Here is a 19,455-nt window from a genome sequence, read left to right on the forward strand (position 1 = left end):
TTCACCATACATGGGCCGGTTCTCTCTCTGAAGCCCTTGACCACATCCACCACATTGACCAACACACTGCCATGAACCTGAGCCGCTTCCATAGATTTACTTTGAGTTTTCGTTTCCTGTTTTTCTTCTATCTACATGCAAACAATTGGTATACATGCAACCACGTTTGAGGGGCTTCAAGCCAATTAGAGATGATGAAAGATGGGCCCTCTTCTAAAAGCAGAGAAGTAGTGGTCGGGGCCAAGGCATTAGTTTTTTTGATAACTTAAGAGTGTGCAAAACATAAACGTATGTATTTTTGACACTGTGGAGAATACGTGACATTAGCATCCAGAAACTTTGAACAAGCCAAACCTTTAGTCAGTATGACTCATAACCACAGAACAGCAAGTACACATGGATTTAGTTCACCCTTGATTTCATCAGACTTGCTGCAAGAACATTGCATCTGCCTTTAAGAATTCTGCACTGTGTTCGTGTGTTTACAGATGTGTTCATGAAGAATTTCCACCCTACATATACTTTACATACCTACGTATAGTTGTATAAGTAAAAGATATCTATTATGACAGCTGTGTATTAGCTTCTTGCCATACAAAGTGGTGGGTTTGTTCACATATCAAATATTTTAACAACCATCATTGAGGCAGTTAATAGAGACTTAGAGCACACAGATACATGCAGGTAGGACCAACTGAAATGCTCATCTTGTTCAGAAGAGTCAGTGGGGATAACCCCGTGTTCCTACACCCTCTGACCTCACAACGTTTAGTAGTGTTGGCACGTAGCTGGGGCTGTCAGCCCAGCATCTATGGGAGATCTGTGTTTAATTTGGAAAAGCAGGACTTGCCAAAATACAGAGAATAAAGGATAGAAGGAGATGGGAGGAAAGCCAGTGCCTTTGTCTGTGTGTTTGAGTTTGGAGAGCAACTTTTTTAATGATTCCGAAGGTGTTTCTGAAGAGTGATTTGCCTGAGGCAGGCCCTCTCTATGATACATGCACATGACAAACAGAGTCACCCGGAGACTTGTTGTTGCAGAATGTACCTGTTACAGAGATAATTTTATAGTGATCATATTTCTCAGAACATTTTGTTAATGATTTGAATAGACAGAGGAGTTTGGAGTTGGAGTGAAGCTATGTGAAGAATTAATGTTTGTGTACAGATTTCGCTGGCATCCGATTGGACCCACGAGCCTGGAAGAACCAACTGTTCATCAAGGTCATTAAAGTGTGAGCACAACGCATCCCAAAGACTTATGGTGCACAATCACTGATAAAACGTTGACACACAAACAGAAAGTGTTTGCAAGACAGGGCAATGCAACTCGCCCCAATAAAGCTTTCCATGTAGGTACTGGTGTTGGTGTCCAGACTTGTGCAAGGTGGTGTGGGTAAAGTTGATTAATGTTGCGGTGGGGGGGGGTTGTAAGTGACAGATAACGGTGATTCCTATCAAGTTTTTCTGGTTCGACTCAGGCGCTGGGACAGTCAAGCTGAGGCCTGCCTTCTTCCTTCCAGCCTGGGAACCAGAACAGTGATGCCTGCTTGTTTAAGTGCCTGGCTGCTCTCACTGGGAGCTGTTCCCAGCCTACTCATCTGTTTATTATTTTCCTGTGAGGGCTTGTGTTGTAAGAAAAGAAGGAAAGGGGGGTGAAGGTCAAGTTTGGGGAATTATTCTCCCATGTTTCATTGACGATACCTCCATAGTGTGGAATGCAAGGTTCATAAATACATCACCAGGGAACATTGAAACTTAAGGTCTGTTACAGATTTCTCTGATTGAACTCACACCTAGAAAGTTTGCTGTCCAACTTTGATTTGGATTGGGAAATAGAAGATGTTTTGAGAGACACAAGCATCCACATCAACAATGATAACAAGAGCATTCAGATAGCTCAAACCGTAAGCAAGTATCCTCTTTGCCAATGATGTTGACCATTTTCATTCACACTTTAAAAGCTTGGAATACATTTTTATCCCCATTATTAACAATACGGTATGTCCAAATGTATGGGCACCCCTAACTTTTAGAAAAACAGTGATAACATGCGTAATCCAGGTATGATCTGGATGAAACTTGGAAGAAATATTGAAAAACTACATCAAATATCTGTCAATTATGAACCAAGATATGGATTTTTTAATTCTACCAATGATGAGAGATAGAGATTTTTTTTTAGTTTTTAAAACTGATCCAAAATCAGCATATTGATCCCCTCTAAAATTTAAGGGAATCTTACATGGCCTAAGGTCTATATCTTTGGATATAGTTTTGTGAAAATCAGTTTCCTGAGAAATCTGTGTTTATGTATGTTTCTTTTGCAATGTGAAAAAATACCTACCTCGTCTTTTAATATGGTACTACTACTGCTGGTGGTCATTCACATACACTAATGTATATAAGTCCCTCCTTCGTCATATAGACCTTTATACAAATGGAAATGATTGCCGAGTGCGCCCAGCCAATAGGCTTCAACTTTGTGTTTTTGCGACTGTCAATGAAAGTGAATGCGGAACTGTGCACGGAAACAAGGCCGCGCGTCACAACAGCAAACAGGTAAATATGATTTTGGCTCTTACCTGACCCATAGATCTATATCAGTGCGACCCAATGTGACCTTGTTATGTTCCGCGATGCGCATGCAGAAAAGTACAAGCGAGGCTTCTGGTAGATTGGTAGAGGCAGTGGGAGGAAGTGAGGCTGTTGAGGGCGGGACATGGAGACGTTTCTCAGAAACTCCGGATATCAGCTTTACATCCTGACCTTGGCGTAGGTAATAATATAAAAACCGCTGATATATTTGACCATTTTCAGGACACAATTATGGCACTACTGGGTCTAAACTGCTTAGGGTTAACACATTTTGCCAAAGAAGACTCTTATTGACTGTCAGTGAAATGCTTTTGAAAAAACTGCTGTAAACAAAAGCAAGTGTCAGAGAACTTGCTCATTTGCAGATATATTCCCATGAAGATGAAAATGAGTGTGTGAGAGTTTGAGAGTAGGATTCCCATTCTTCCTCTTAAAAAAACATATTTAAAAAATACAAAAATCTGGTGTTTTTACATGGTCTCTTGTATCCAAGCGCTGCCCAGAGGGCTTCTGGTTGGATCTGCGCCATCAGCTGTGGTTTTTGTGTTATGGGAGAGAGTGGGCACTGCATACATCTGACCTCTGACCTGCCCACAGCCTCAGGAGGAGAGGCATTTCGCAGAGAAAAGGAAGACCCTCTCACTGGTCCCACACGGTTCTCTCAAAGTCACATTCCAACGAAGGCTTTTCCCAGTACGAACCAAAAACATCACTCTGTTCTTTCCTGTCAAAAAGCCAAAGAAGTGGGTGATCACATGAGTGGGGTCCTGCCCAGCACCCATTGCAGTACTGACCCTTTGCAGACTCCACAGTGGGTCCATTCTCCACAGGTCAGGGGAAATATGAAGAAGGTTGATATGGGAGTGAGCTCTCTGACCCACTAATAGGGTTTGCAAACATCTGGCTCTGATTTATTTCAAACTTTTCTCATCAATAAATCCCAGCACGATAGATGAACTAATTTATTGATATTTGCACTTATTTGTAAATTGATTTTTCTAAAATCTGCAGCTGACAACATGCGGGCCTTAAAACAAAGGTGTTCTGGTGATTTGTGAAAACTATCCAATTTCAGTGTCTTTGTTTCAATTTAACAATCACTGGGTGTCTGTAAGGGTGCTTTGTAATATATTTAGATAATATACATATTTATCAGATGGAATGGAAATTGTCCATCTAGACCCTTTTTACATCATCATTTGCTGATCCTAAATGTGTTCCCTACTCTATCATTTTACAGGAGCAAAGGGCAACCATTGTTTAGAGCCAGGGGACCGGATGGAGGTGAGTGCCTATTCATAGGTGGTGTTCAAATTACCTGATGTGCATGTTTTGATTAGAAACTGGAGCACACATAGGAAACAAGGAGTGCACAAATAATAAATAATATTCCATATAAATAAAAACCCTCAAATGTCCTCCACTGAATATATCACATGTGCCTGTTGGCAATGATCAACACATGAAGACAAATTCCTCTCAAATACATTAAAAAAAAGCTCATAATCTGATCCTTTACACATTGTTTAATCACTTAATGATATTAGTCAGCCTGCTTCTGAAATATTTAAATGGATTTTTGGTTCCACAATGCGTTTGTTTCACCCTTCCATATACTTTAGAGGTGAGATTAAATCCCAGGGCTCTGACAATACTGGTAAAATACAGTATTTGCATAAATGAACCAAATGAAATTGGAAATCTGAAAAGTTGAGATGACGGTCTTTTTTGACAGATGTAACATATGATTACACTGGGCACAGACACATAAAGACATTTACTTTCCTACATCCATTCACACTTATGGGTAAATTTAAGCCCATTCTCTAGTTCTCCAATTGCCAATGAATCTAATATAGAAGAAGATCCCAGGTCTCCATCCCTGAAAGGACATTCCTAATGTGAGGCAGAAGTGCTAATCACTTGTCCTGAAGACTTTTTCTACACCACCTTTTTTGTCATCACCATCCACACCACAAGATGCAACACCACCACACCCCCATGCTGCCCAATGATCAAACATTGCCCACACAATTAAACCCAATCTTTCACTGAGCTGTGTAAATGAGAGACCACGTGGTGGCACAAAGTAAAACACTGCTGTATCACAGCACAGTGTTTGCTGCTTCAGCTTATTTATTTATTGCTGATTTTATTTACCTGCTTTGGTATTTTACACTAGTTTATTCCTCTTCTGTCTGTTTTGTTGCACTACCACTGCCCTCAATACCTTTCAGTGTTCCTGTTTGGGAAGAAGTATGGAGAAGCTGCACATCTTCACAAAACACTGAAGCAATGCAACCAAGAGACGGGCAACAAGCATCTCAACAGACTGTATGCACGCAGTTGCAGTGGAATAGCGGAATAGCTTACTTGGCTGTCAGAGCATGCCTTTTTGTTTTTTTAAATGTGGCCTCTGATTGTTGGTCAGGAATACAGCACAAAGCTTCACCTTCGGGGACTCTCTTTACATTTCTGCACTTCCCTTCCCGTAACCAAAACCAGGCTGTGCACAGACAAGCAAAGTTAATGTATATCAGGCCTCAGAGTGTGGGCCTCGGGGAGTGACACATATCACTTGGATCAGACATTTGAGTCCAAGAAAAGGTAAAAGAGAGGAAAAGAGAAAAAAGCAGGAAAGATTCAAATGGTGTGAATAAACTGAGAACAGAAAATAGAGTCCAAATTGCAGTGTTTGTTAATAAGAGACAGGCTAAGAAAAATATGGGGAGATGGAGGGTGACAGGGAAAGCAGCCAAATGACAGAGGCGTGTTTGTGTTCTGATGAAGCTGAGCCAAATGCAGGCGGCTCACCAATGAAGATAAGCAACAAAGACATCTCTTCACAGGGAACAAATCTATGAACATCTTTTCACGGTCAATAGACGAGGGCAATCTTTTGTTTTGATTGAAAACCAGTTTGCGGAGGAGAAACGGCATTGGATTTAAAACATGCTTAAAGAATGGAAATTATAAGTCACCCCCACCCACCCTAAAAAAAAAAAAAAAAAAAAGGAGATGACCTAAATGTTCCTCCTGAGTCAAATAACAAATTGTTTCAATCATTCTGTGAGCTTGAGCAGGCACTAGCTAAAAATGTCAAACTCAGATTTTCACTTAAGCTGAAGCAATATGATGCACTCAAGCTGAATAAACAATAATGTGGGATTTTTGGGCTAAGACAAGCTTCCTGGCAAGGGTGTGCTGCGCTGTTTGGTTTCTCCTCTTTATAGTTGGCAACAGTGAATGGATGATATCCATGGCAGTGCTGGTCAGGTCTTCTGTTTGGATCTCAATCTGGCACACAAAAGACATGCTGGGTTAAGGCCAAGGTTGCCAGGCAAGAAACACACACACACACACACACACACACACACACACACGCACACACACACGCACGCACACACACACAAACACACACACACACACACACACTCATTTACTTTCCTTGGGAAAAAAATTCAAAGGAGCGTCATCACTTTACAGGATTCGTCTCCAGTGAATGAACACTGTAAACACTTCTTTACTTAAAGTGTAACTAAACCCCAAACCTATGTGGTTTTTTTTCCTGCTGAAAACAAATGTTTTCGAGTATAAAGTAGTGTTATTGATTGATCCTAAGTATTTCAATTTGGGCATTTTTTGTTGTAAACACAGCAGCCAAATCCTTGGTTTTTAGTTCAAAAATATTTATATATCTGAATTATGATGGATAAGGTTCAAAAAGGAGGCAGGGGGTGATAAGTTTCAGAAAAACATGAGGTTAAGATCATCATGCAGTTCGTGTGAGGGATTGAGTTCACAAGGTTAAGCTTGTTTGTTTTTTTTTAAAGTCATTCATACATCTTGCCATGTCTTGCCCACAAACAGGAGTTTCAGGTACTGGTGCACTGATATCTGCGTCACGGTACTCAGACTGATCCTACGGGATATTACACCACTCAAACCTCACAGTGGAAAACCCTCAAAACAAAGTGATTATGTTGCTCCCACTCAGATTACGTCATCTTCAAACAATCAGCCGATCTCTTGTTTGAAATGTATAATGCTTGTGCACCAACTGAACCTCTAATCATAGGGTTTCACCGTCACTAAAACTCACGTTTGAGCGACTAAACAAAGTAGAACAAACTGATATGACATTGGGCAAACTGAGTATGTCGGGAAATTCCTAATGTATTGTTTATATGCCAGAAGAGCAGTGGGGAAAATGGGACAATGGTAATGATGCACAGATTTGGACAAAGGCAGCTCTGTTTCTGCTAAAGAAAGTGCTTCATTTGCCAGCATGACCTCGGAGTTTTGGGACTTTTTTTAGGCTTAACAAGCATTTTCCCTCTGTATGAGTGATGTCGACCCCCCACTACATGTGTGAATAAACAAGGGACTGCACATTGTGTGTGTGAGAGGTCACTGCACAGTAAAGTTATGGAGAAGAACAGAGGACAGGGCAGACAGACAGCAGGCCTCAGAGAGTGTCAGAGGGAAGGTGAAGGATTGAGGGAGGAAGTCGTGTGTTTGTTTCCCCCTGTGGATTTGCCTGCCCCGACGGACCCGGCTCCTAAAGGACGACCACAGGCCAATGGCTTCTCCTGTTTTGACTTTATAAAGATTGATAGCTGCATTCAGACAGCTTCATGGATTACTATACAACCCATGTGGCTTTATTTTTGCTCTCATACAGTTTGTTGAAGGCTGATCTTTATTATGTTTTGTGTTTTTTTTTTTCCTGAACCAATTTACAAATTGAACAAATATGACCCCTGTTGAGTTGTCATTCACCAATATTCACGATATGTTCATAACAAATTATTAATTACAGAAATCATTCATGACAAAGAAATTCTAAAGCGATTTCTATTCCCATAGACATTGGACGCTGTGTTTCTTCTTTTTCAATTCTGTTCCTCTCCATTTTTCTTTTGCCACTTTCAGTAACTTAGATCTTAGGCCTTCATCATCTCTTTTACTCCTAATTATGAGTTGCAGTTATTGAGGTTCTGTGGCCTTGATGGCGAGAATGGTGAATATCTCTGGATTTCGAAGAATATCCCCCCGAAGTGCCAAATATTACGAGCTCCCTTATTTTATTTTGGTATGTGCTTTTAAAGGAATGTGAAAAACAATTAAAACAAGAGCCACCTCATTGTATTCATTTATTGTAATTCCATTGTTGATTGTGAGACAAAGGTATCCAACAATGGTTTGATGAGACCTCTTGTTAAATGGGACTTTGCTGTAACTCCTGTCTGAGTTTCGTAACCAGGTCTTTTATTTGGGTCTCGGCATCAAAATTTTAATTTTCCCAAGTGCGCCACACCCCACCCCCTGCAGATTCCAAACACACAGCCCACCCCCTGCCATTAGCCTTCAGTGTCCCGAATTGGGTGTTGGCATCTCCCTGAACACTCAGGACACACAGACTCCTCCCCCATCCCTCCTCAGATTGCCTCTCCCCCTTATCCCCACAATCCCTGCAGCACACACCCATTTGATTGTGATTGACAATGTCTTTGTTCCATTGTGCAGAGCTGTCGCCTCTGATGAAGACACATACACAGAGCTGATGCTCTGCAGTCATTGTACACTACATATGAACTACAGGTCTACAACCTGTTGCACCGTTAGGCACAATGGATTCAGACACGTGAGTGTAATCCCCACAAAGGTCACAGGCAAAATGGGGTAAGGAAAGGTATGAAGGCCGGACTATGACCCGGCTGCAAAGGCCAGGCCTCAAACCTCTCCCCATGTGGACCAGGACCAGGGGGTACGGGCCTGATGGGCTTCGGGGGCCAGCTGGAGAGGGAGGCTGTGGGCTACGCAATGTGTCTGAGGTTGTCATTAGTTTTCACCCCTCCTCAGGGATGGGAACCAGGTCACATTCTCTCACAAGGCACAATGCCGGGTGTGTGTGTGAGAGGACTGGGGGTCCAAGGGAGGGGTTTTTGATGGGGAGCAGGCCATGACCTCTTTATATCCATCAACAGATCACTAACTTGGCCCATAGACATGCTTGTAGAAGACATTCACACACATTCACATGCATGCAAACACATGCTAATATGTGCGCATGTGCACACTCACAGAAAATGCATATGCAACAACTTATAATGTGTGTGCTTTCATGAAAGGGCTCTAAACGGTTCATATAGATGCAAGCACAGAAGCCATAGCTGGAGATGCTGATGAGCTCAGTGTGGGTGAGTCATAGGGCACAATGACATCATACGTACATTGTTATTTAGCAAAATTCGATTTTGGCACGTGACAGAAGAAAAGAAATACAAGAATTCATTATATCTCTTCCAAGCTTAAACACCCTGGTTTTAGCGCTCACGCGAAGGTGCAAATAAATTCCTACACACAGCCTAAAATCTCCATCACAGCAGACATGTTGAGTATTCACAATAGCAAAGCCACAATAGGTTCAGTCTGATTCAGTCAAAAACCATTTGTCAGTGACGTACATCATTCCAAACCTGGGCTTTGAAATAAAATCCTTTAAATATAGAGCCTAGTTTTCACTCAAAAATGTCCTCCAACCAATTTGTGCAGTCAGTGGCATCCCAGATAAGTCCTGCCTTTAAAGGTGCAAGACTTTATTCTGAGAAAAAGATTGTGAAACAGTGCCTCCTCTTGTTCATCGAGTAACACTGCAGTTATTAAAAGCATTTATTGTAATTTTTTTTTTTTTAATGTTCACATAAAAACAGGATTAAATAAAAGTACAAGGAAAAAAAAACTACTGCCGAAATTTTGTTTCGTAATTTTTTGATTAAAAGACCAAAATCTTTACAAACCTTTAAAACCATACAGTTTATTAAAAGATGAGAATTAGCAGTGAGCAGCAGGCGTGACAATGAGAACACTACTCAACAAGTTACAAAAATGTTTAGAGCAACATACTGTTTGTCCTAAACATGCTTTCATATTTTTCTTGGAACTTTACTGTTTGTATTATTAATCTAATTTAACTACCATCTTACCTGTATTTTCATTTTTTTTTCTCTTTAATTCATACGGTATAATTTTACACACACACACACACACACACGCACACACACATGCAATATAGACTAAGGTATGGCTTATTGCTTCTCTTAATAATTTACAGTACATGTACAACAATGCAATGAATGTGTGTTGTGGTGTCAGCATGTTGCCTTGTCAGTACATCAGGCTGACTCATCATAAACTCTCTATGACGGACATACTGTGCTGTCGTGCATGTTGTCAGGCATGATTTACGACAGGAGGGTCTTTGAACTACAAGACGCATCCTCTTATCAGGTTATTGGGTTTAGTCAACACTCGTCTAGATAACTCGGTGGTTTTATTAAACCAGTAGGATGAGAGCAACCATAAGGATCAGAATCCCTGGTCAGTTTGGTGAGACAGTGCGTCGACGCAGGCAGCTGCAGGTCAGGCACTTGAGGATGCTCATGGTGATGTGCATGAGAGGTCCAAAGTTGAAGAGCAGGTTGTAGAAGGTGTTAACAGACAAGCCTCCTGTCTCATCAGCATATTTTAAGGCCACAATTGGTGTGTAAAGGCTGTTGGTCAGATTCCTGAAGCGAGGGCTGTTTGACTCAATAACCTTTTTAGTGCACTAGAAAAAAAAAAATGAGATGCAAAAAAAAAAATCAAGTTTGAATTGTATTTAGAGTAAAGAAAGTTGCATGTAAGCTTTGGAAAGATTCTGTAGTTTGTGACCAAAGTCCTGTTTTCTTACCTTGGCTATGTCATCTGGCGTCTGGCCCATAGCTTCAAAAATATCTATAGACGACGGCAGGTAAACGTCTTTAAAATATCGAACAGTGTCTGCATCTACTCCTGGATACTCCATCTTAGCCACATTCTCCATCATCTTTGTCTCGAACTCAGTGTGCACGGGACCAGGCTCAATCATGGACAACCTGAGGCAAATCAAACACAGAACGGTCATGAGGTAGTAAACTGTAGGAAAGATACAAAGTGAAGACAGATGTGAGGAGATGCGGTGAAAAAGAAGGATATATGTACCGGATATTAAACTTCAGGAGTTGCACTGCCATACTTTCACAAAATCCTTCCATTGCAAACTTTGAGGCGGTGTAAACGTCATTGAACACCACTCCTAGTGTCAGAACAAAAGCATGGATATCACTGTTATTACACTGTTATTTTTCTCATCATCTCAACAGGACATATATTTAAAAACATCAAGAAAATTGACTTAACTTTGATAACAGACACTTTAGATCAGTGGTGTCAAACTTGAGGCTTTTTATTCAGCCAATGAGAGGAATTTATTCAAATGAAAAAGAATTACAAGGGAAACATGAATGACTACCTTTATCCCCATATAGTTTAGTTGCAGATACTTCAGTTCCACTAAATTCACAAATTCAATGAGTTTAGCTGATATATAAAGATGCTTTAATACCGAAAAGTATAACTCGCATAATCCCACAGAAATTCCTACAAATTGCAAGATCTAAGAAAAATAATGCAAATTTAGCAAATGTCAAAGTCAAATACCAATTAAGAACTTCATTGCTTTATGCTTAAGGATATTTTAAGTGAATTATTTGCTCTTCATTGTTTATGCAGTGAAGAGCAAATTAAGGCACAGTGTTGATTTAATTGCACTTTTTTTCCTCAAAGACAATCAGTATTTTTCTTGTTTGGTCCATCTGAGATCAAACCGGGTTGGATTTGGCCTTTGAAATGAAGTGAGTTTGACACCCCTGCTTTAGATAAAGACTTTAACCAAATATTAAAAAATAAAAATACATTTAGGAGGAAATCATGTTTGTACATGATCATTTCTATGGTACTAGTATGATTCACATAGATAGATCATACCCTGAAGACCCATAACGCTGCTCATGACCACAATGTGTCCAGAGCGCCTCTTTTTCATGTCCGGCATCACTTCCTTGATCATGCGAACAACGCCGAAGAAGTTGGTCTCAAAGACTTGTTTCATGTCCTCAATGCTGATGCTTTCCACTGGTCCCAGCAAGCCCACACCTGCATTGTTAACTGACAGGAAGCACCCCAAATAGATCAATAACGTTCTGTTATCATAATAAGCACACTGTCAGCGTCAAAGCTTTTCAAAACAAATGGATTTCATTGATTTAATAGAAAAGAGTTAACCATTTTTTGCTTTTTGACACCACTCTTACGTTGTATGTGGTTATATTACCAGGGACTGCCACCAGATCTCAGCATGTGACAACAGCAGAGATGTTACGAAATATCCATGTTAAAGGGCCTCTAGGTCTTGGGTAATTAGGTGAAGCAAATACTTTAGGCTTTGAGAGCAGTGGAGGCAGGTTTATAAATAGATCTTTATCCAGTCTGAATGTTTCAGCACAGGAGCGTTAATTAGGGAATATTAACATTACTGCAGAGGAAAAAAGTATATGGGGAAACAATAGAGGAATAGGCAGTAAACGCTGCTGTAATCTCACTCAAGGAGCTGCACATTAGGTTTCAGGTGAGATTCGCCCTTGGTTGACCTCAATGTTTGTGACCATAATCTATCTGCCCTTTGGAACTGTTAAGAGTCCCAATACTCTCCCTACGGCACCTTAGACACTATTGGGAACCTTTCTATTGCATGTATTTGTTTGTTAGGCATTTATCAGAGGTGTAAATATATATATATATATATATATATATATATATATATATATATATATATATATATATATATATATATGTCCTACTCAAGTAGAAGTACTGTTATTTGATTAAATTTTACTTAAGTACATGTACAAGTAAGTCATACATAAAATACTCAAGTACAAGTAAAAAGCAGCTCACCCCCCGTGTTTATTTTTGGTAATGAATCTTGCCGTAGTTCCTTTGCATACAGTGAACATCTCATGTATAAGCTTAAAAAGGAGGAGACAACATTTTGCACTATTGAAACCATTTATTTTCCACAAAGGCATCTGTATAAAATAAAAGGTTTTCAATAAATCTCAGACTGTAAGTATAATTTACTCAGTAATACTTTCGTACAAGTAAAATTACTGATTTATAAATATACTCGAAAAAGTACAAGTACCCATAAAGGCAACTCAATTACAGTAATGTGAGTACTTTTAGTCTGTTACTTTCACCTCTGGCATTTATGTAGTATTTGGTATTTCATGATTTTACTTCAACTCAAAACAAATGTCATCAGAATAATCACTGTATTTGGAATAAATGTAATAGAGTAATGTGTTTACATTTACATGAAGCACTTGGCATAGTATACCTGTGTAAAGTGCATTCACGGTTGGTAAAAGGCAAGACATTTACACAACATTGGGGCATTATTTGTGTGTCCTTACTCACTTAGAATATCAATATGACGGTCTTTGACGTTGTTGATGCACTGCCGCACAGACTCGTCACTGCACACGTCTAACGGAAGCAGAGTCAGAGTCTTTCCATACGCATCACCAGCTGCCTCCAAGAGCTTGTCCTTCTTCTTCAAGTCCCTCATTGTTGCAATGACTGCGGGTGAGAATAGGAGTCAGAAATTACATCTAGTCGTCCCCCAACACAGTTTTGTACGGCAGAAATCACACACATTTATGTGGTGAACTTGGGGATCACTTAGTGTCATATTCTCAAGACCAGTGGTGCTCAATCTTTTTCTGCCCAAGTAGCCCCTTTCTCTTACTTATGAATCCAAGTACCCCCTTATGTCCGACTACAACATTTTGCACAGGATTATTTGAAAAAACACTAATATAGAGCATAATGATGAAATGAATGAGCGATAAAACACATTTTAAATAATCTCCTTTTATAAATAAGTGGAATGAAACAGTATTTAGTGCCTCGTGGATAGATTTATTTCTCGTTTATAGTTTTTGTTATTTACAGTCATCTCCCTCCTGATGTGGGACCAACACAGAACTTTTTATTTTCAGTTCATGTCATTTCTATCATTATTTTGTGAGTTTTTTGTGTCATTTTGTTGTTTTTTCTCTGTTCTTTTTATTATTCAGTATGTTTTTCTTTTATTTTGTGTGTTTTTGTTGTCCTTTTTGTGTGTTGTGTGTATTATTTCAATCATTTTATCTCAGTGTGTGTGTTATTTGGTGTTTCTTATGTTTCTCTGTTATTTTGGTGGATTTTGTAGCGATCGTGTGTTTTTCTCTCATTTAGTTCCTGATCTGTGGTTCACAGCTCAACTAGTCTGGAACACTCTGATGTTCTACCTCTCTATCCCGTTCTGTTCTTCCTTCTGTCCACTAATCCCAACCAGTCAGAGCAGATGACTGACACCTCTGAACCTGGTTCTGCTGGAGATTTCTTCCTGTTAAAAGGGAGTTGTTTCTTCCCACTGTCGCTAAAAGCTAGTTTGTGTACCTCTTGTTGGGTTTTTTCCGTCATATTATCAATTTTATATTTTGATAGCGCTTTGAGATGACTTTGTTGTAATTTGCACTATATAAATGAAGTTGAATTGAATTGTCTGTCTTTGTTGTGTTTTGTGAGTTGCTGGTAATATATTTAGTATGATTATCGATTTTAACTAAACATAAACATTATAAAACCGCATATTTTTTATGGTTTCATTTGTTTATTCCTCCCCCCCCCCTCTCTCTCTCAAGTACCCCCATTTTAAAAACCATGACAAGATTGAACAGCTAAAGATCATTCCTTCTTTAATTTTAGTTTTCTTTTAAATACATTTGACAGACAAAAACAAAAAGTACGCTACTCTTTCAAAACACAAATTTTGTTCAACTAAATTTTAGCAAAAAAAAATAAATCAATGTGTGTATTTGTCAGGTTAATGAGGCCTAAAGTAAGCGTTCAGAGGTATTTCCGTCTATAGAAATAAGTTGGACTGATGTCTGAGTTCTGGCAGGTGTCTGACACAACAGGCACTGGAAAAGATTTACATGGAAGTGGAATAATCACTGAGCTAACGCTAAATGTTTGAAGCCAAATTACTAATTAATTAATCAGGAACAGTTCTAAGTGCTTCTCCTTATTATCACATTAGTGAAGTTGAATAATAGCGGATCAGCGCTCGACTCAACTGGTCTTGACAGAAAATCCCAAGTTCGGCCAAGAGAGAAAGCTGAGGAAAGATGCCCTACAGTCAGATACAAGATCAAGACCTTAACAATGTGGTCTTAAGGAGACCGAGACCTGTCTCGTGCACTCCAACACACGGATCACTCCGAACCACCATTATAAAATGGACTCTGCAATGATTAAATAGTTTTGTAAAGATTTAATGTTGATAATCGGTCATTAAATGGAGCAGTATTGTGCTTGTATAGCTAAAACTCAAACACACACACGCACTATGTACAACATAGGTTATACTAAAAATACAGCTGGATGAAACACCTATTTCAAAATAACAATATTATTAAAGTGAAATAATCAAATCAGGGAAACTTCACAAACTTTCACTCCAACACAATGTTGATATAACTATGTTACGAAAGCCTAAATATAAGAAAATCATGGTTACATTTCCTGTAAATTAAATTTTAATACCACAACACTTAGTTTTCCATCCTGTCTTTAATTATATACGCAGAGTTTCCTCAGGTTCTGACTGCTTTTCCAGCCATTTTTATGATGTTTATTTTCATTAGTAATAATCAAAGACGTATTGGGTGATATTAGACTCCAATCAAAGCATTTTCATTATGAATGTCTTCAAAATCTTCAAAACTCGTGAAAATATGTCTCCTTTTTTCAGCAGAATGATTATTCCTCCTGTTGCCTCTACTCATGCAGTAGCAGAGTGTGACGTGTGGGTCACAGTTCTGAGAAAAGACCACGCATGTTCCTTTACATGGAAATGATTTCATGTGTGTGAACTTGATGCATTATGTAACTTTGCCCTACATGCATTTCTCATGCAGTTACAGCAGCTATCAGACCAGCTTCGACTTAGCATCGATGGCTTCTTGCAGGCTCTGTTCTCTGAATTGACTTGTCGACGTTATCTAACAGGAAAAGGTGAGGCAGTGCTGTTGCTTAATGAAAATAAACATAAGTAAACAACCGTGTTTTTCAGAGACTAACTGTTCTTGTTGTTCTTAGCAGATAACAGCAAACCTTCACCTGATGCCTGTCCAAACACACAGTGTAGAATAATAATTATAAGTTAGCCATAACTATGCTGTGTGCTGTCATGACATTAGTAATAGAATCACTCTTGTCTTTGTTAATGTACCAGCATCAAACAATTCATTCGTACTACTAACTATCAAGTTAGATTTGTTCCTGGACAGTGAATGCATCTTACAGTAAAATATTAGCAGCAAGGTTTTTCTCCAAGTTGAACAAGAGCTCCATTGTTCTCCTGACTCCTGTTGGATTTACTCTTGGGCAGCTTAAACATTCTTGAATAAACCACAATGCATTGCAGCCACTGGCGTTCGTGTATATGCTTCTGTAACTAATTATCACTCATTGTGTGTTGCAATATCTAATCTGCGCTAGATTTCCAAGGAAGTAAACGGATCAGCTTGATTGTACAAACGTGGTGTTAGTGAAAGCAGGTCACAGGTGGAAAAAAATCTGTTAGGAGGGAGAGAGCAGCTGATCGACAATTGTTTTGCTTAATAAATCCCACCAGAGAGTCATGGCCCCAAAGAATGAAACGCCAACAGAACCTTCAGGAGCACTTGATGTGAGAAACCAAGTACAGAAATATGACAAGCGTAATGAAAGGTTCCACTGTTCACGCTGACTGCAGTTCTTCAGCCAATTACGCCATTCTGTGAGGAGTCACGGCTACTAACCAAATCATGTCTGAGAGGTTTGAGGTAAACTGTGAAGCACAGAGGGTGGGCTAGGTAAGGTGGCCTGACATGAGTCTCTGAGAGACATGAAGATTTGACAGTCAATAGGGATGGTTTGGAAGCCCTAAGAGACCCAGACCAACCATGTACCAATGAAGACTTCAAACGACTCTTTCTTTGGAGGGAACCTTCAGCATGTACAGGTCTCAAACTTTGTACCTCCTTTGAACACTGTCTCCAGAGAGCATACTATAGGCACATTAGACACGGCACTAAACCGGAGCAGGCGCTCTACAATTCACAGCAATAAAAGAGGCCTTTGCGATGGAGAAGTCACTTGAAAGAGAGCTGACAAGAGTTCCTTTATTAATCCTGCTTGGAAAGCGGCATCCTAGCGGAGCCCTGCCCTGGAAACGGCACTTTCACATGATAATTGTGGAAGCAAAGGGGCGACAGAGCCTAATGTGACAAAAGGATATGGATCCCATATTGCTGAGGTTAACCCTCTCCACTGATCGTCGGGACGGGACCTTGTGCGTAAAGGCGAGTTGTACTTTGCGCGTAAAAGGCAGCCAGGGTGGCCATACGTCATAAACATGAGACAAACAGAGAAGACAGAAGATGTTCATTTATAGACTTAGTATTAAATAGTTTATTTGGAGCTCTGTTGGTCGGTTTTAGGTGCTTAAAATTCAAAAAAAAAAAAAAAAAGTGTTCTGTTTTGATAGCTTTAGTAGAACAGGCTACATGCCTGAGCTAATGTCAGTAAAGTCTAGTTTGTAAAAGAAATGTGTTGGTCTACTGCTAATGTATGACATTAATAATGTTACTTATGAGGGTTCTCTGTAAACTCAGTAAGTAACACCGATATTTCTTTTACAGAATATAAAATACTGAAACAAAGAGATTATTTTTTTGGGAATCAAGATTTTGACCTTAAAATATTGCACATAAATGAATAAAGTTACATAATGTGTTGTTTTAGGCTATTATTTTTTTATTTAGCTACAATCAGAGGCGTAAAGAATACTGATGCATCCTACTCAAGTAGAAGTACTGTAACTTGATTAAAATTGTACTCAAGTACAAGTACAAGTAAGTCATACATAAAATACTCAAGTACAAGTAAAAAGTAGCTCCATTACTAGTTACTTTCACCCTCCCCCCATGTATTTTTGGTAATAAATCTTGCCACAGTTCCCTTGCATACAGTAAACATCTCATTTACAAACTTAAAAAGAAAGAGACACAATTTTGCACAATTGGTGCTTAATGAATGTATCTGTATAAAAAAAGGGGTTTGTCAAATTTTTTTTTTTTTTTTTTTTTTTTAATAAAATAAATTAATACCAATGTATTTAATTTAAAATCTAAGTAGAAATCTAACTAACTAACTAATTACTTATTTTAAAACATACTTATTAGTACAAGTAAAGTTACTGATGTAGTAATATACTTTAAGTACCCGTAAAACGCAACTCAATTACAGTAACGTGAGTACTTGTAATCCGTTACTTTCACCTTTGGATACAATGTGACTCAACTCTCTTTTCTGTCAGACTCGTATTGTTTTGGGTTTGACTTTGCTATTATGGTTCCTCTATATATTCTAACTATTATTAATAAGTAATAATATTATTATTTGTCCTTCTTTTTGTGTAGTTTTATGGAAAAAAGCCATTCCAACTATAAACGCGCAGCTCGGAGAGTTTTTTATAAGCGAAAAACAGAGTGTTGTTTTCAAGCGACCCACACGATCACAGACAGACAGACAGACAGACAGACAGACATAATTGCGATCACACAAACAACGTGAAAAGGCGCATTTAATCTACCATAGTAACGCTCCTTCTCATCTCTGGCCAGAGTGACCGCGATCCGTAATCCGATACCGGAGGAACAGCCGGTGATCAGCACAACTTTCTGCCCGCTGTTCGCCATGGTTGGTCCGGGGAAGGCACTTTGTTTTCCAGCGGTCCGCTGCTGCCGATGGTCGCTGGGTGAGGAGAGGACTAGTGGACTTCAAAAAACCAAAGCGGATCATGCAGCCACACAGCAGCCATGTGAGGCCCTAATTCAGTCACATGTTCCCATAAAATCAGTCACCAAAACAGCCAGAGTGCTGTTCCAGTGCTGCCTGCCAACCAGCAGCACTTTAATCTTTACAAAATGCGTGGACGTGGACGCGCAGGGGGCGTGTGTGGTTTCTGTGGCTGACACCCAGAGGATATTCAACAGTAGTAATAACATTATATAAGGTAGCATGGATTCAGATGTTATCCTGTCCCATCTTAAATGAGTCAAATCAAACCTTTTTAAATAATAAAATACATTTTTGTTTTCAAAGTGTTTTTTTTTTTTTTTTAGTGTTTTTTAGTGCAGGAGGCCCTAGTTATTTAAATTGAATTTAAGCAAGAATTGTTGCTCTGTATATTTTCTTGGCTTTTTAGAAAAAACATTGTCGTTTTAAAACACTTTATGTGAATAAATACATTCATTCATGTCCTATCTATCGTTTGCTCTTTTTAGATTTAGATTTAGACAACTGTGTTTACCCCAAAGGTCAATTCAGTGTTCCACCAGGCCACACATCCTTTTAACACTGCAGACAATGACAATATTAAAAGTCAGTACATTGACATTTTGCACTCCATTTGTATTGACTAAGTTACTGGGATTGCACTGATTCTGCATTTTATAATCATCACTTAGACATTAATGTAGATTTTCAGAATTGTGTTAAATCGTTGTTGTTGTTTTTTTTAGATTTACCTACTTATTCCAATGTAATGCTTTCACTTGAATGAAAGCGATTATTAATCAGAAGAACGTTCAATTATTAGCGGAACACTTTTGTGTTTGAAATGAATGTGCAGCGTTTTACCGCCATCTAGTGGTTAAATAAGTTATAGCATGCCCAGACAAGAATTCAGCCACTTGCTGGTAAATGTTGAGTCGCCATCATGCAAAGACTGCACAAACAAACTGATAAAAGCATTCAATCATCAGCATTTAAAGACCACAATTTGATGTTTTCTCTTTTAGACCTAAGGTATAAAATCTAGTAAGATAAAATGACGATT

General features: G+C 39.1%; 1 protein-coding gene across 1 annotated transcript; it reads right to left on the reverse strand.

Annotated features, from left to right (window-relative positions):
• Positions 1-7,740: 7,740 nt before the first annotated feature.
• rdh8a (retinol dehydrogenase 8a) lies at positions 7,741-18,552 on the reverse strand. Its single transcript, XM_028455554.1, has 6 exons — positions 18,208-18,552; positions 12,939-13,100; positions 11,448-11,627; positions 10,623-10,716; positions 10,333-10,516; positions 7,741-10,209 (listed from the first exon to the last, which is right to left on the reverse strand). The coding sequence occupies exons 1-6, from the start codon at positions 18,311-18,313 to the stop codon at positions 9,982-9,984; spliced, it is 954 nt and encodes a 317-aa protein (XP_028311355.1). The 5' UTR covers positions 18,314-18,552; the 3' UTR covers positions 7,741-9,981.
• Between the last annotated feature and the right edge of the window lie 903 nt (positions 18,553-19,455).

The sequence above is a fragment of the Gouania willdenowi genome, chromosome 8 (genome assembly GCF_900634775.1).
Source record: "Gouania willdenowi chromosome 8, fGouWil2.1, whole genome shotgun sequence".
Taxonomy (NCBI): domain Eukaryota; kingdom Metazoa; phylum Chordata; class Actinopteri; order Blenniiformes; family Gobiesocidae; genus Gouania; species Gouania willdenowi.

What these genes read in the sequence shown, in the direction of transcription:
- rdh8a (XM_028455554.1), bottom strand. Translation starts at nt 18,313, where the DNA reads ATGGCGAACAGCGGGCAGAAAGTTGTGCTGATCACCGGCTGTTCCTCC. An exon ending in CCGTCATATTGATATTCTAA is followed by an intron (nt 11,628 to 12,938) that starts GTGAGTAAGGAC and finishes GCTTCCTGTCAG; the next exon opens with TTAACAATGCAGGTGTGGGC. An exon ending in CTCCTGAAGTTTAATATCCG is followed by an intron (nt 10,517 to 10,622) that starts GTACATATATCC and finishes GATTTGCCTCAG; the next exon opens with GTTGTCCATGATTGAGCCTG.